The sequence below is a fragment of the Eptatretus burgeri genome, chromosome 14 (genome assembly GCF_056783735.1).
Source record: "Eptatretus burgeri isolate ZD-2024b chromosome 14, Ebu_testis_v1, whole genome shotgun sequence".
NCBI classification, from domain to species: domain Eukaryota; kingdom Metazoa; phylum Chordata; class Myxini; order Myxiniformes; family Myxinidae; genus Eptatretus; species Eptatretus burgeri.
In genome coordinates, this window is record NC_140974.1 from 23,568,949 (window position 1) to 23,584,043 (window position 15,095).

General features: G+C 40.7%; 1 protein-coding gene across 4 annotated transcripts in view; it reads left to right on the forward strand.

Moving 5' to 3' along the window:
- The window catches only part of LOC147012788 (uncharacterized), a 145,952-nt gene that overhangs the window by 22,893 nt on the left and 107,964 nt on the right, over positions 1 to 15,095 (forward strand). For all 4 annotated transcript variants that reach the window (XR_015051061.1, XM_085853975.1, XM_085853976.1 and 1 more), the window contains one exon: positions 11,453 to 11,593. Coding sequence is in view for 3 of the 4 variants with exons in the window: in XM_085853975.1 (XP_085710101.1) it covers positions 11,453 to 11,593 (141 nt within the window). In the remaining variant the exon portion in view is untranslated. The remainder of the gene's footprint in view (positions 1 to 11,452; positions 11,594 to 15,095) is intronic.

A 15,095-nucleotide genomic window follows, 5' to 3' on the forward strand; every position in this document is an offset into this window, starting at 1 on the left:
AGAGAGAGAGAGAGAGAGAGAGAGAGAGAGAGAGAGAGAGAGGAAGAAGAAGAAGAGAAAAAAAAAAAAAAAAGGGTGGGGAGAGGGATGGAGGGAGGAGGGGTAGGGGAGATAGAAAGTGGGGAAGAGCAAGGTGGGGGTGGGGATAGCGACACCTCAACAAACGTCGCGATACACTCTGGGAGGTGAGATGGGAGCAGAGAGGGTGGAGTGGAGAGGAGAGGAGGGGGAGGTGGGGGTAGGGGGAGGGAGTTTGAAAGGAGGTAAGCGTGAAGGGATGGGTTCTCCACTTGGATTTGGGAGTGGGACTTGTGGACAAGGGAGGGAAGTGCGGGGAGTGGGGGGGGTGGTCGTACAAGATTTAACAAAATGGGATACATGAAAACAGTACATTAATACAGCACATGGAGACCACCAGGAGATGTCCATGGGGGGTGGAGAGGGGATGGGGTTTGGGAGGAGGTAAGCATGAGGGGAGGGGGAGAGAAGGCAGTGTGCTGGAAGGGCAAGGTGACACCATGCAATGGGAGAGGAAGGCAGCATGAGAGGAAGGAAAGGCAGTGTGAGGAGTGAAGAAGGGAAGGCAGTGTGAGGGCAGGCGAATGTTAGGGTGATAAAACCTGCCCAAACAGCAACATTTTCTTTTAAACCACCAGGTTATATATAAAACCAGGCAGAAGCATTTAAATCCCATGCTATCTACCTGGCAAATGCCTGCCTGCCTGCATTCATGCTCGCACATACAGTGACCTTTACACCCCTCTGGTCGGCTCAATTCGAATGTGATTCACACATGCTACACTGTAGGAAAGCAGTTTTGATTTAAAACTAATCCGTCAGTCCTTAACAGAGGGGGAGGGGTGGAGAATGAGGGGTGGGGGAGAGTGAGAGGGGTGGGAGTGAGATGAAAGGGGGAGGGGGAGGGGCCAGATAGCGAGGGGAGAGGGGTCAGAGAGATGGAGAGAGGCATGGGAGGGAGAGAGATAGGGGTGATGGCGAGAGGGATAGGGGTGGTAGAGAGAGGGAGAGGGGTGGTAGCGAGAGGGATAGGGGTGGTAGAGAGAGGGAGAGGGACAGGGGTAGGAGGGAGAGGGGTGGGAAAAAGATTTTGGAGAGAGATAGGGGTGGGAGAGAGAGATAGGGGTGAGAGATGGTTGGGAGTGAGAGGGACATGGGTGAGAGAGGGAGAATAAGAAGAGAGGGGAGGGGGGAGTGTGGAGGGGAGGGGAGAGGGGTAAAGGATAGGGGGAATTCCAGCAGATGTGGCATCCAGTTTAACATCCATCCGAGAGATGGCAGACACATTCATGAATCACCCTGCCTGTGAAACCCAAGTATGACAGTTTATCGCTGCGCCTGGATTCAACCCCACGCAAGACAGCTTTGAGTGAGTGTGCATCCCTCTCGGCTATCCTGCTGTGATGTGGCAGGTGATTCATTGCTCTGTAAAAACCGAAAACATTTTTTACTTCTTGTAATCATCTAATTTATTTTGCCTTCCTAACTCTGGAAATGTCCCCACTGAGAACTGCACCATGGTATTGCCATTGAAGCCTGAAGAGCGCTCATCAAGTTGCATAACCACCCAAGCAAGCATTCCAACTAAACAATTGAAGAAACTTTTAAAAATGAAACATTTAATTTTTTTCTGAATCTATCTATGCCAAAGTAATGGATCGTATAATGAAAGAAGATCATACAAAAATGGGAAACGTGGTGTAAAATAAAATTGCACATTCATCAGTGATGCACAGCATGACATTATGGGACCAAACGCAGGTGATTGAGTCCTGAATTTTGTTCAAATCGATCAATATATTCAGTGCAGTGCGAATATTGTAGAGCGCTCACCAAGTGGCTTAAGCACTCAAGTAAGCACTTCAACAAAACTATTGATAAGGAACGACTGGCTTGGCAAGCGATTAGTGATTGTTGATCAGTTATCTTAACACCATGCACCCGGTGACACCCAGAATGTCAAGCGATGTCTGAATTTGAGAAAGGAACACGTTTTTTTTTTCGCAGTCGGAACTACTGCTGAAGTCAATAAAGAAGTTCAATTTTGAAATTCTGCTCAGATTAAGAGATTCTAGAGGTTATGGCATGTGCAGAAATGAAATGAAGTCACGAATGCTGGCCTCTCCTTGTGTTTATAACCATTGCGATGTATCCAGCGATTCCTCGGAATGATCATCAGGCATTCGTTGATATGAGTGAGGTAAGTGAAAAAAAAACTTTATAATTAAGAAACCTTTGCGGTCTGTTCCAAGTCGAGGCATTGTTAAGCAGGGCAAAGAAAAAAAAGGCAAATTACGACCCCAATGAGGGATAGAGAGGTGTCCAAAGGATGTGCCTAATCAAGGATATTATGAAATAAGCAGTCATTCCGAGTCATTTCAGCTGGGGGTTGCGGTGATCCCCTCAGATTTTTCTGAAAAAATTCTCAAAGCTACCTTAACATATATGAGGAAGGTTTGCCAAGTTATACCTCAAAATTCCAAGTCGTGTCCGAGATATGGCCCGCCAAACACCCTGGAGTGTTTCAATTCTGGTAGTCATGAGTTGCAGATTTGTATCTGAAGCATTTTTGGAGAGCTCTAAATTCCAGGGTTTTACAAACAGAGTTCTGAAAATTCACACAAATGGTGTCTATAAGTGAGGCTTTCAGAATCTGACATCAAAAATGTTCTACTTAAAATACTTTTTAAGATATTACTCTCAAATGTCATGATTTGTAACATGCAGTCAAAAAATTGGAGTTTTCAAATTGCAGCCAACAGTCAGTTTATTCATCATGAAGAATTTTGTTGCCTGATTTACATGATCTAGTGACTGGATCATTTACACAAGAAAACTGAAACCTTTTGGAGCAAAATCTTGTGTGCTATGGGTGTCTGAACTTTGCTCAAGACTCAACGACACTGAAATTTACCCCGGTTTTACCCCAAGTGTTCACCATGTTGACAGTTACACAGCTATTTTAAATTTTTGTCACTTAAAGACCCATACATAGGCAAACTGTGGTAGAAAATTCAAGAGTTGTTCTCAATCCCTTCTATTTTTAAACGATTTTTATAAAGGCCCACTATTTTATAAAAACATGTTCGATGAAAGATCTAGAATAAAAGCAATAGGTGTGTTTTTGAAATGGAAGCCATGCCAAACATTCATAAGTTGGCACCACAATGATCAAATTGTTGTGTTTTTTGGTCAGAACAAGTATGTCGTTACTTTAATTTGGCTCACATTTTTTTAAAAGGATATTTTAGTTTAAGGCCGCCACCAATCTCAACTACAAATTAAGACACATAATGTGATCATAATAATCACCATTATAAATATTCATTTGCATATCTAATTGTTTGCATACTTGGTGTACATTGTACGAAAGTCTACATCCATTTGTAAATGTAGGTACAATATCTGATTTAACTTTTTTCACAATTTCATATCAAATTGTTTGGACAAATGTACCTGGATCCATTGTACAAAGTGAACAGTGATTAGTTTTATAATTGCCAGGATATAATAAAAATGTAACAATGAGCATTGGCAGTTACTACAAGGCTGTGTATTAGGTTAAAGCCGAAATAAGATAGAGTTGTGCTTCATGCCTAACTTTGGATATGATTTTGGTACACTTCTTTAAGCTTTACTAAACTGATTTATATATTGTTTGATTCCATTTAAGTCATACTTCCTGACAATATCTTTATTTTTTCTTTATGTTTGTTAGTAAAAAATTTATTTTTAAAAAAGTAGCTTTTCAAACTGCAGAATCATTAGAAATTGATGCATTTTTTGTAAATTACTTCAAAACTTCAAACCCCGCATTTATGATATTTTGCATGAATATAAAGGTTTACACAAGTATTTACTTGGTATAAATTTGATGCGTATGTGAAAATTTAATTCTATGACATGAGATTAACAATGTTATAAATATTTATTACTTTTATATCATACAAAATGCACCATTGTAGATTGTGCCTTTTTTCATGATTGAGATAAGTGTTAGCATCTCATTTTTAATTGGAAAAATACATTTTTGAGCCAAAGTAAATTAATCACAAAGTTATTCTGACCATGAAACACTACTGCATGCTCATTGTGGTGTCAGCTTAGGAATTCTTGACATGGCTTCCACTTCAAAAGCACACCGATTGCTTTTATTCTAGATCTTTCATTGAACATGTTTTTTTTTAAATAGTGGGCCTTTATAAAAATCGTTTAAAAATAGAAGTGATTGAGAACAACTCTTGAATTTTCTACCACAGTTTGCCTATGTATGTGTCTTTAAGTGACAAATTTAAAACAGCTGTGTAACTGTCAACATGGTGAACACGGGGTAAAACCAGGGTAAATTTCAGTGTCGTTGAGTCTGGAGCAAAGTTCAGACACCTATAGCACCCAAGATTTTGCTCCAAAAGGTTTCAATTTTCTTGTGTAAATAATCCAGTCACTAGATTATGTATATCAGGCAACAAAATTCTTCATGATGAATAAACTGACTGTTGGCAGCAATTTGAAAACTCCAATTTTTTGACTGCATGTTACAAATCACTACTTTTGAGAGTACTTATCTTAAAAAAATATTTTAAGTATAACATTTCTGATGTCAGATTCTGAAAGCCTCTCTAATAGAGACCATTTGTGTGAATTTTCAGATCTCTGTGAAACTCTGGAATGTAGAGCCCTCCAAAAATGCTTCAGATACAAATCTACAACTCGAGACTGGCAGAATTGAAACATACCTAGGGTGTTTGTAGGGCCATATCTCGGACACTACTTGGAATTTTGAGCTATAACTTGGCAAACCTTCCTCATATATAGTGATGTAGCTTTGAGAATTTTTCAGGATAATCTGAGGGGGTCACCGCAGAATTTCATTTTTTTGGCTGATTTGACACGGAATGACCCTAAGGCCATTAATTATCTTCGGAAAGGGTGCTTTAATTAACCCAAACACCCAATTTTGACTCATGCCCTCCTTTGGAGTTCCCTTAGTATTCAGGCAAAGTTACAGGCTGCAAGGTTTCATGCCTTTGGAGTTATGGACACACACACACACACACACACACACACACACACACACTGACTTTTATTATTAGAGATGTAAGATATTTAATTATGTGCATGATGTAAGGTGTGAGTGTGTTGTCTGTGAGTTAGTGCAAATGGTACTGAGGTTGCTCATTTACCTTTCAGCTGTCTCATTGAGGCTTGATTCCCGACATCACTATAAACTGTCCGATTGGTGCTTTGCAGGCAGGGTGTTGCATCATAGGTTGTGCTGAACCTCGTATGGACGTTAAGCTGGGTTTCCAGTCTGCTCGCTGTATTGGTTTTCGTTGGTGGCTTTCTTGAAGAGTTGGTGAAAGAAGCTTTGTGGTCGGATAAACATCCGAGGATGTTGAAGGAGATGGCAGAGTAGATAAGCACGTTGGTGTCCTCCATCCTCCAGATACAGAGAAGGACACAGAGAGAGACAGAAGAGGGACACAGAGAGGAGCACAGAGAGGGAAGGAAAGTTTCAGGAAGATAGTGGTAAAACACCAATGTATATTTTGTGTGGAAATAGGATTAGTAAAAAGTTTGTGAACATCAGTAAACATGTGTCGCATTATACATCAACATGTGTGTTTCTGCTGTGTGATTCAGTTATGGACAATAGGGGTCGCGTACATTGCGGCTCTTAAGATATTACGTTTTTGACCGAATTGAAACGACGGCTCTTCTTGTTATTTGGGCTAATGACCCCTGTAATAACTAGTTAAATAAACAGGCTGCTACTTTCTTCCAACGTGTGCCATGTTTTTAGTGAGCCTTGGCATTGGGGGAGTGACACGTGTGTGACCAATTTTGCCAAATAGCTATGACTGGCATTAAATCAGAAAGATGCAAGAAAGTTGAGCCGGTTAATGATGCAAGGTAATAAAACCCTTAGAGAAATCAAAGCGGTGTCATAATGTGGCAGAAAAGATAACACGGAAAGTTTATTGCATTATTTTCTTGTAGGATTTGCATTTATTAAAGGAGGAATATTGCGTGTCACTTGTCAACTAAAATGCTTTCACTCCTTTGAAATTAATAACTGTGTTTTTATCCACATTCCTCTTGTTCATAATTTATACACATTGTGCCGGGAAGGATCTGCAAGAGTAATTTTAAAAAGTGAAATGTTTATAGAGGTAATGTGGGGCAAGATGCCCCCAACTCCCTATATATTCTCCTCAGTCCTGGCTATATGTCCACCACCCTCAATTTCACGCGAGAGCACTCTCAGGCCGAGGTTTGCAGGAAATTCCAAATGAGAAATGTTCAGGACATGGAACAAAAGAAGAACTTCGCAAGATCTATATTCTAAAAGGAGACGTGTCTGTCTGTTTGTTTGTCGTGTTATAACTTGAGAATGGATTAACAGATTTCAATAGATCCAACGACGTTGAATTCAGGGAACTCTCGGGAAGGTTTGTGATAGAAAGAAAATTGTTTTTTTTTTTATGGGTACATAGGCACACTTGGCGAAACTGCAAATGCCAACTTGTGACGCTGGTTATCCCCACACTCCCAATAATCCTTTATCTTCTTGCCCGATTGGTTAGCCATCACAGCAAAAAATTGTTATTTCCGTTTTTGAAGTGACAGGTCTTATATTTTCGTACATTTAATTTATAAACCTCATTCTAACCAGTCAATGACTGACTGATATTAAAGATCGGTACCTTCCGGGTGACGTAGAAAGCTGTAATTTTGCGTGCCGACAGACATCGGAGCCAGTACACCGGGAAAATTCATAGAACTGTCGGAAAGCATCCGTAAATGAAAATATAAATAAACTATAAGGGCACTAGAGTACATACCTCCACCACACAATGCCTGATCCACTGATCCTTTGGGCCTTTTACATTTTTGAAATATCGTTTTTGGACCTATCTCTCAATAGCGAAGAATCACTTTAAAAATTAAATATTTCTCATATCCAGATCCGGATTCGGATCTTCACCGAAATCGAAGCAATTCGTCATGATCACACACCAACCTGTCCACCAAGTTTCATCTGAATCCGTCCACAACTATTTGAGATATCCTGTACACAAACAGACAGACAGACCGATAGGGGTAAAAACATAACCTCCCTCACCTTTGAGGTGGAGGTAATAAAAAATATATGCAGGTAACAAACCAGAGACAATGGAGAAGCATCGTAATTTTGTGTGCCGACGGACATCGAAGCTGATTCACCAGGAAAAATCACAGCACCGTCGGAAAGCATCCGAACATGAAAATGTAAATAAATGAAAAAAAAATAAATGTAGGTGAACACCCCGAGACAATGGGGAAGCACGGTAATTTCGCGTGCTGACAGACATCGAAGCCGATACACCTGGAAGAAAATCACAGAACTGTCAGAAAGTGTCCGTAAATGAAAATATATATAAATGAAAAAAAATACATAAAAATAAACAAATGGAAAATGAAATGCAGGTGAGCGACCCAAGACAATGAGGAAGCACAGATTGTTATTGTTTACAATGTCTAAGCATACCCTGCTTGTATATGTATACATGAGAATATAAGACACGTCGCTTCGCTGATGGAAATACCAATCTTTGCTGTGATGGATTATAATCAAAAGGGCAAGAAGAAAAAGGATTACTGTGAGTCTGGGGTTAACCAGTGTCACAAGTTAACATTTGCAGTTTCACCATGTGTGCTGAAGTACCCATAAAAAAAATGGAAAAAAATTGTTTTGGTCACAAACCTTCCAAGGAGTTCCCCGAATCCACTGCAGTTTGATCTATTGAAATCCGTCAATCCGTTCTCAAGTGAAAACACGACAAACAAACAAACAGACACAGCTCCTTTTACAATATAGATTCTTCTTCCTCATTTCCCTTTATATGGGGTAAGGCCTAATTGTACCAAGTTGCTGCAGCCCTGCCATTTGTCCAGTACTCCTCCACGGCCCTCTATCCCCAGCCAATTCTCTCCACTCCCCATTTTATTTACATCCCTCCTCACACAATCTTCCCATCTCGGCCGTGGTGTACCTATTTTCCTCCACTTTTATATATTTATATTTATTACATTTTCTCCTTTTCTTATTTGTTTGTATGCAGCACAAAGCTGTGGGGTAGCATCACTGGCTGAAGGTGTGGCTGTGCTGCTTATGGAATACTCTCTACTGGTTAGGACAGGGATTTGTAATTTAGCCATGGTGCCGGTGGTAGGTTGCCTACTTTTCGTGAAGCACATCATGGGTCCCTTAATGTCCACCAACGAATGCTGGCAGAATGGATGCCTGTTTAACGTCAATGCCATTTTCTCTTGCTCCATCCACATCAGGTGTCTGGCCCACCTCAGCTGGCTCTTTACCAATCTCTCCATAAAACTCATTCCCACATCGATCAACTCCCTCAGTTTGTCCATTATTCTATCCACCCTCATCACTCCCACTATCCTCCTCAACCAGTTGTTTTAGCAGACCTGCGGCCCCTGTTGTTGCTTCGCTGTCAGTGCCACCATGCCCACACCGTAAAGGTAGGCCAGTGATATACAACACATCAGAACATTCCCTTTCAATTTCCTTGATATTTTGCTGTCTGCCATAAGGAGACATGCACTTCCCCCATCCACATGTGACATGCACCCACCCATATGCTCGTCCTCACCTCTGCATCCGGACTACCATACTCGGTCAATGTTAGACCTAGATACTAAAATCTTCTTCCCTGCCAGGATCTTCTTCCTTTCTTAGATGATGTTCAGTTCCTTTCTCTGTTGTCTGACCCACATTATCTCAATCTTCTCCAGGCTCACCATCTATCCATGTTTCTTGAGTGCAACCTTCCACTCCTCCAATGATACTTGTGATTGTCTGCAGATGTAGAGGACCTCGGGTAGAGTTTGAAACAGTATAGAGTTTACCTTGCGTAGTTTTTATTGATTGCTTTATGCAGCCCTCTTTGGCTTGATGAGCATGGGAGGAGTTATTATATTTGTCAATACAAATTACCCATTTGAGGGTAATTGATTTGGTGAGAACTGATTGGTTATTCCCTCCAATTGACGTGATTGGGTTTTGTTATTTATATGTTCACTGCTATTGACATTGCACGTGATACATGCCTGGAATCCTCAGTGCTTTTGGTTGTGCTCTGTGGTTCTGGAGTACCTCTGTTGTGGTTGTTGTTGTTTTTTTTTACTTCCCAATCTTGTCTTGCTTGTTTCTCTTTGAATTTTTATCCCCCGCCACGTGGCGGAAGGGGGATATTGTTGTCACCCAGGTCGTCCGGCTGTCCGTCCGTCCGGGCGTCAACATTTATAACTGTGAGTGCGATAACTCATAAACTGTTCGCCATATCGATGTGACATTTGGGTCACACATGTACCACCTGAAAAGGAAGAACGCTATTGATTTTGGGCGTGGCCGGATCCAAGATGGCCGACTGGGGCGGCCATCTTGAAAAAAATGATTTTTTGTAATAAATGGAAAACCACTTATCTGATTTCAATTATTTTTGGTTACTACGTTCCTCACCCCTGGGGAACTTTTTCGAGATGATGACCAAATGGTGTCTTGTTTCCAATTCACCTCCCTCATTATCTGGAATATGTATGACCTTTTTCATTCAATGGCGGGGGATTTCCCATGTCTGATGGGGAATTTGTTTCTGTTGTCCTGCGTTTTCATTTGTTACCTCTGCCACTGCAGGTGGATGGAGGTTATGTTTTCAGACCTGTCTGTGTGTTTGTGTGTCTATTTGTCTGTGAACAGGATATCTCAAAAAGTTGTGGATGGATTCATACGATATTTGGGGGAGAGTTGGGTGTGTGACAGAAACGAAATGATTAGATTTTGGGGAAGATCCAGATCCAGATACTAGAATTTTTTTCAGTGATTCTACACCATTGAGACTTCGGGTGAAAGGATACATAGCACGATATCTCAAAAACTACTGGATCAATTCGGCAAAACTTTGTGGATAGATTAGGTGTTTGACAAGGACAAATCAATTCTATTTTTTTGAAGATCCAGATCTGGATACGAGAGTTTTTTTTTAACTTTTAAACTGATTCTTCACCATTGAGAGATGGGGCCAAAAACGATATATTTCATTTCAAAAATATTTCATGAAATTTCAAATAGTTGGAGACGGATTTGTAAGAAATTTGGTGGAGAGGTTTGGTGTGTGACAAGGACGAAATGATTCGATTTTGGTGAATAACAAGCCGATTTGAGATGTGGTGCACTGTTTGCTTGTGGATGTGTACACACCATATCAAGTAGTACAATCTATGACATTCAATTTGTCATTTTTCTTTTTTGTATTCACAGTACTTGTGTCAGGGTAACAGGATATATGAGAGATATGCATACTCATATAGGACCTGTCTGACCTTGGTTCTAATCTCCACCAAACTATCAATTCTCACTCTGGTGTGTTGCATGTATAAGTGCAGGCATCAATATGTGCACCATCCATTGGAAGGATGTTGAGCTGGTATCCTGACCGAAAGCAATATTTGAGGGACGTTAAATATCCCACAGTGTTTTTCACAAAGAGTAGGCAGGTGGGACCTGGGACCCTGGGACTGGGACCCTGAATACAACTGGGACCCTGAATAAATCCATGTCCCAACTGACTCCTTGAAAGGCAATGGCAAACCTCCCAACATCGCCTTCAAAGAGAGACTGCTTCTGTAGTGAGGTACTCTGCCTGGAGTCTGCTACTAATATGATTGATTGATTGTGTAAACGAAATGAATACCAAATGGCACATTTGTATAAAAATGCTCATTGTTTCTACATCTCAGATACACGTATAACTCATATTTGGATAGCATTGCAACTTGCAGAGAGCCTGGTGTTGGCTTGACGGTTAAGGTGGCTGGCTGAAGATCCTAGGGTCTTGAGTTGAAGTCCCTGTCACATCATTGAATTTACACGAGGTGGGTTGACTCAGCTTGTCATCCTTCCGAGGTTGGCAAAATGAGTACCGGCTCACTGGTAACGGGCAGCACATCAGCAGCACAGCTGTGCCCCCAAGAAATGATGCAGCCAAGCAGTCACAGGCTGCAAATGACCAAATAAATAAATAAATAAATGACTGGTGACTGAAAAAATCCCCTGGGAAAATCTGGGTCTCATCACATGAGTCAAACTCCAATGCAAGTAAAGTTACATTTTACAGTTTTCATTTCAAACAAAACTTTAAAAATTCCCTCATGGACACGTGACTCACCACAAGATCAAATTCCATTTCCGTAGACGATCAGATGAGTGTGTGGAGACTGCAAGGTATGATCTGTAGGATGTAATGTGACGTGGGAGGACTTGGAGAAGAATGGGAGGCTGTTCTGTGTACTCACCCCATCTATTATGTGGCAAGTCTTTGTGGAAATATATTTTAATACCCCGTGGACTTTTTGATTGCTCCTTTCACAGGAACTCGACATGGCTGAAAAATTTGGAAGGTGTTTTCAAATGGTGAAAGTTTTCACACCAATGATTCCAGTAAACCACAAGACTCAGAACAACCTTTACCTTGGACTCGACCAGATTTCACAAAAGAAAGAACTCCTGTTGGTGAGTTGTGTTAAAATTGGGAATCCAGTCTAGTTGGACTAATTTTGGTCGAATGAGTGCGTGTAACTTTGAGGTGCTGAATCTCTCTCTCACCCAGCACCTCTCCCCCACCCCCGGTCACCCCCTCGCCCCATAAATAAAAATAGGATGCCACCCTGAAATATCAACTGTTAACCTTTTAACAGCCAACTGAAATTTTACTCGCCATTTCATCCAAAATCACCGAACCACTGCCTTGATGTCACATGGCAACAAGACATTACTGAAGATAATTCAACACAGGGTAGAAGACTTCATGAAGCAAGAAATACCGGTTGAGCAAGCAGGTTTCAGAAGAGGAAGAGGTACGAGATATCAAATCACAAATCTAAGGTGGATCATGGAAAAAGCAAGGGAATATCAAAGGAAGGTGTGTCTGTTTTTATAGATTGTAGCAAAGCCTTCGATTGTGTTGTTCATGAATTAATGTGGATACTACCAGGAGAAATGCGGATGTCCGAGCACCTGATGTGGCCGATAAGAAGCCTGTACATACACTAAACAAGAAAGTACAGTTATAAGAGAATATGGAGAGAGAGAATGGTTTCATTGGAATTTGAAAATGGTTAGACAGGAGTTTATTCCCTCCTCTTGTTCAATCTGTATTGTGAGGACATCAAACTTGGATGATATGGAGGCCGTAGTCAGGGATTGAAGGAAGATATATCAACGGTCCAAGGTATGCTGATGATGATGCTCTGTTGGTAGAAAGTAAAAATGACTTGATGAAACTGCTGCAGACAATGAAGAAGGAAAGTGAAAAAGCTGGTTTTTATTTCAACCGAAAATACACTAAAATCTTTTCAACTGAGACGATCGCTGTATTCGGATTGGGAGAAGATCATGTGGAAAGAGTGGAAAGATTCATCTTCCTGGATTATATGATGGAAGTGAATGGAGGATGTGGAGGATAAATTAACAGACGGTTCGAATTGGGGCGAACAGCAATGTCTGGATGAACAAAGATCTGGAAAGATAAAGATGTGACAATTGAAACCAAGAGGAGACCGGTGATTGTTGTGGTATTTTCATTTGTAATGTGTGGATGTGAGTCATGGACAGTGAAAATGAAAGAAAGGAAGAAGATTGAGAGTTTTGAAATGTGGTGTTGAAGAGGAATATTAAAAATTCCACAGACTGCAAGAAGAGCAAACAAATCAGTGCTTGAGTAAATGAGACTACCGTGTGCATTAGAAGCACTCAGGCTGAAACAGAAAGTGTTATACTTCGGAAACATCATGCATGCAGAAAATAAACGTCTGGAGAAATCAACCATGTTGTGTAGGGTTAAGGGGAGAGGCAGACCGTGTATGTGCTGGATGGACGGAGTAAAAGCTGCAACCAAGCTGTCTCTGCCAGAGGTTTGGGAAGCAGTGCAGGGTTGGGATGTTTGGAAAAATCTGATCACGGATGTCACCAGAATTCGGCCACGACTTGATGGAACTCGGTGAGATAATTTAATCCAAAATATACACGAAATATACCTATATTTGAATAATAGCCAAACTTTTGCATTGCATTATCATGTGGCGACTTGATTTGTTGAGAGTAATGTATGTAAAGCATCTGCTTTATTTAAGAAACTGACAGGACTGATAAACATATGGAATCATTGGAGAAAATGGTGCAAAACAGGTCATGGCAGGAAAAGCATACACTTGAGCTCCGAGAGTTCACAATCTCACATATCAATCATTGTAGAGGTTGCACACACATGAAGTTGTGTACACATCTCGAGGATCACGATACCATCTTTGGAGCCGATCTGAGTGAGGTGGCCACTTCAGATGATGCCCATGACTTTGATGAATTGGTAAGCACTCTATCTCTGGAAGGATTTAGAAATTGTGCGTGTAGTTTCATAGAAGAAAGCATATACATAGTTTGGGGGTAACCCACCTTATACCCCTTTGGAGCCAGATTTTTCGAATGTCATGAACAAACTTTGGTACACCATAGGTGATGAAGGTTGTCGTCAAGTTTCACCAGAATTGTGTGCGTCGTCTCTGAGAAGAAAGTTAACATCTCTTTGGGGGGCAACTCTCCATAACCCTCCTCTCCAGACCCCCTCAGACCCTGATTTTTTTTATGCCGTGAACAAACTTTGGTACATCACAGGTGATGAAGGTTTTGGTCAAATGTCATCAGATTTGCAGGTGTAGTTTCTGAGAAGAAAGGAAATACCAATTCTGGGAAAACAACCCCCTTAAGGCCCGATTTTTTTTTTATTTATTTTTTTTTTTATGCTATGAACACACTTTGGTACATTTACAATGATGAACATTGTGGTAAAGTTTCATCGAAATCTTATGTGTAGTTTCAAAGAAGAAGTTGAAAGTATTTGTGGATGGACGGATGGATGGACTAATGGAGGGATGGATGACGCACCATCCCATAAGCTCTCCAGAAATACATTCCACGTGAGCTAAAAATCAACTACTGTACCACTTTTTTGGCTCCAATTAATCCCACCATCTTGATTTTGTTGTTAAATCCAAGGGAGGTGGAGTGTGTTTTAAGATAAACCAGGGGGGTGCAATGACATGTTTTTCTCCATGCTTTGCACCTCTCATATTGAAACACTAACTATGAAGTGCAGAGACCGTACTATATACCTTGAGAGATTTCCAAGCTGGTATTGATGGCTGCGTACATTGCCTCCACAGGCAGATGCTCCAACTGCTTTTGAGGTGCTGGTCATGTTACTTCTATTGAAAACTCTTACCCTGATTTTCATGTTCTCGTTCTTGGAGACTTTAACCACACTACATTGGGATCAGAGTTACCGAAATATAAACAGCAAGTGGAGTGTTCGACCAGATAAAGTACCAGAGAGTTGGTGTCAAAGCCACCCAATGCTCGCCTGTTTATAAATTTATCGTTTTTAAAAGACTCGTCTAATAATATTTTTTTATAAAGCATTGCAGTGAAGTCTGATCCAAATAATTTTAAAGCAATATATGTATTTGCATATTGTAATCAGTAAAAAAAAATAGTGTGGTAGATTAAAACATTAGAAAGGAAATAACTTGCACCAAAAACTTTAACATTTTCAAGCTGAAGCTCACGCCAGGGGTATCGCTATAGCTCTCTGTTCTTTGAACAGGCGAGCTAAAAATTTTAAAGTAATATATGTATTTGTATATTGTAATCAGTAAAAAAATAGTGTGGTAGATATAAACATTAGAAAGGAAATAACTTGCATCAAAAACTTTAACATTTTCACGCTGACGTTGACGCTCACGCTCACGCCGGGGGTATCGCTATAGCTCTCTGTTCTTCGAACAGGCGAGCTAAAAATTTTAAAGCAATATATGTATTTGTATATTGTAATCAGTAAAAAAATAGTGTGGTAGATATAAACATTAGAAAGGAAATAACTTGCATCAAAAACTTTAACATTTTCACGCTGACGCTGATGCTCACACCGGGGGTATCGCTATAGCTGTCTGTTCTTCGATCA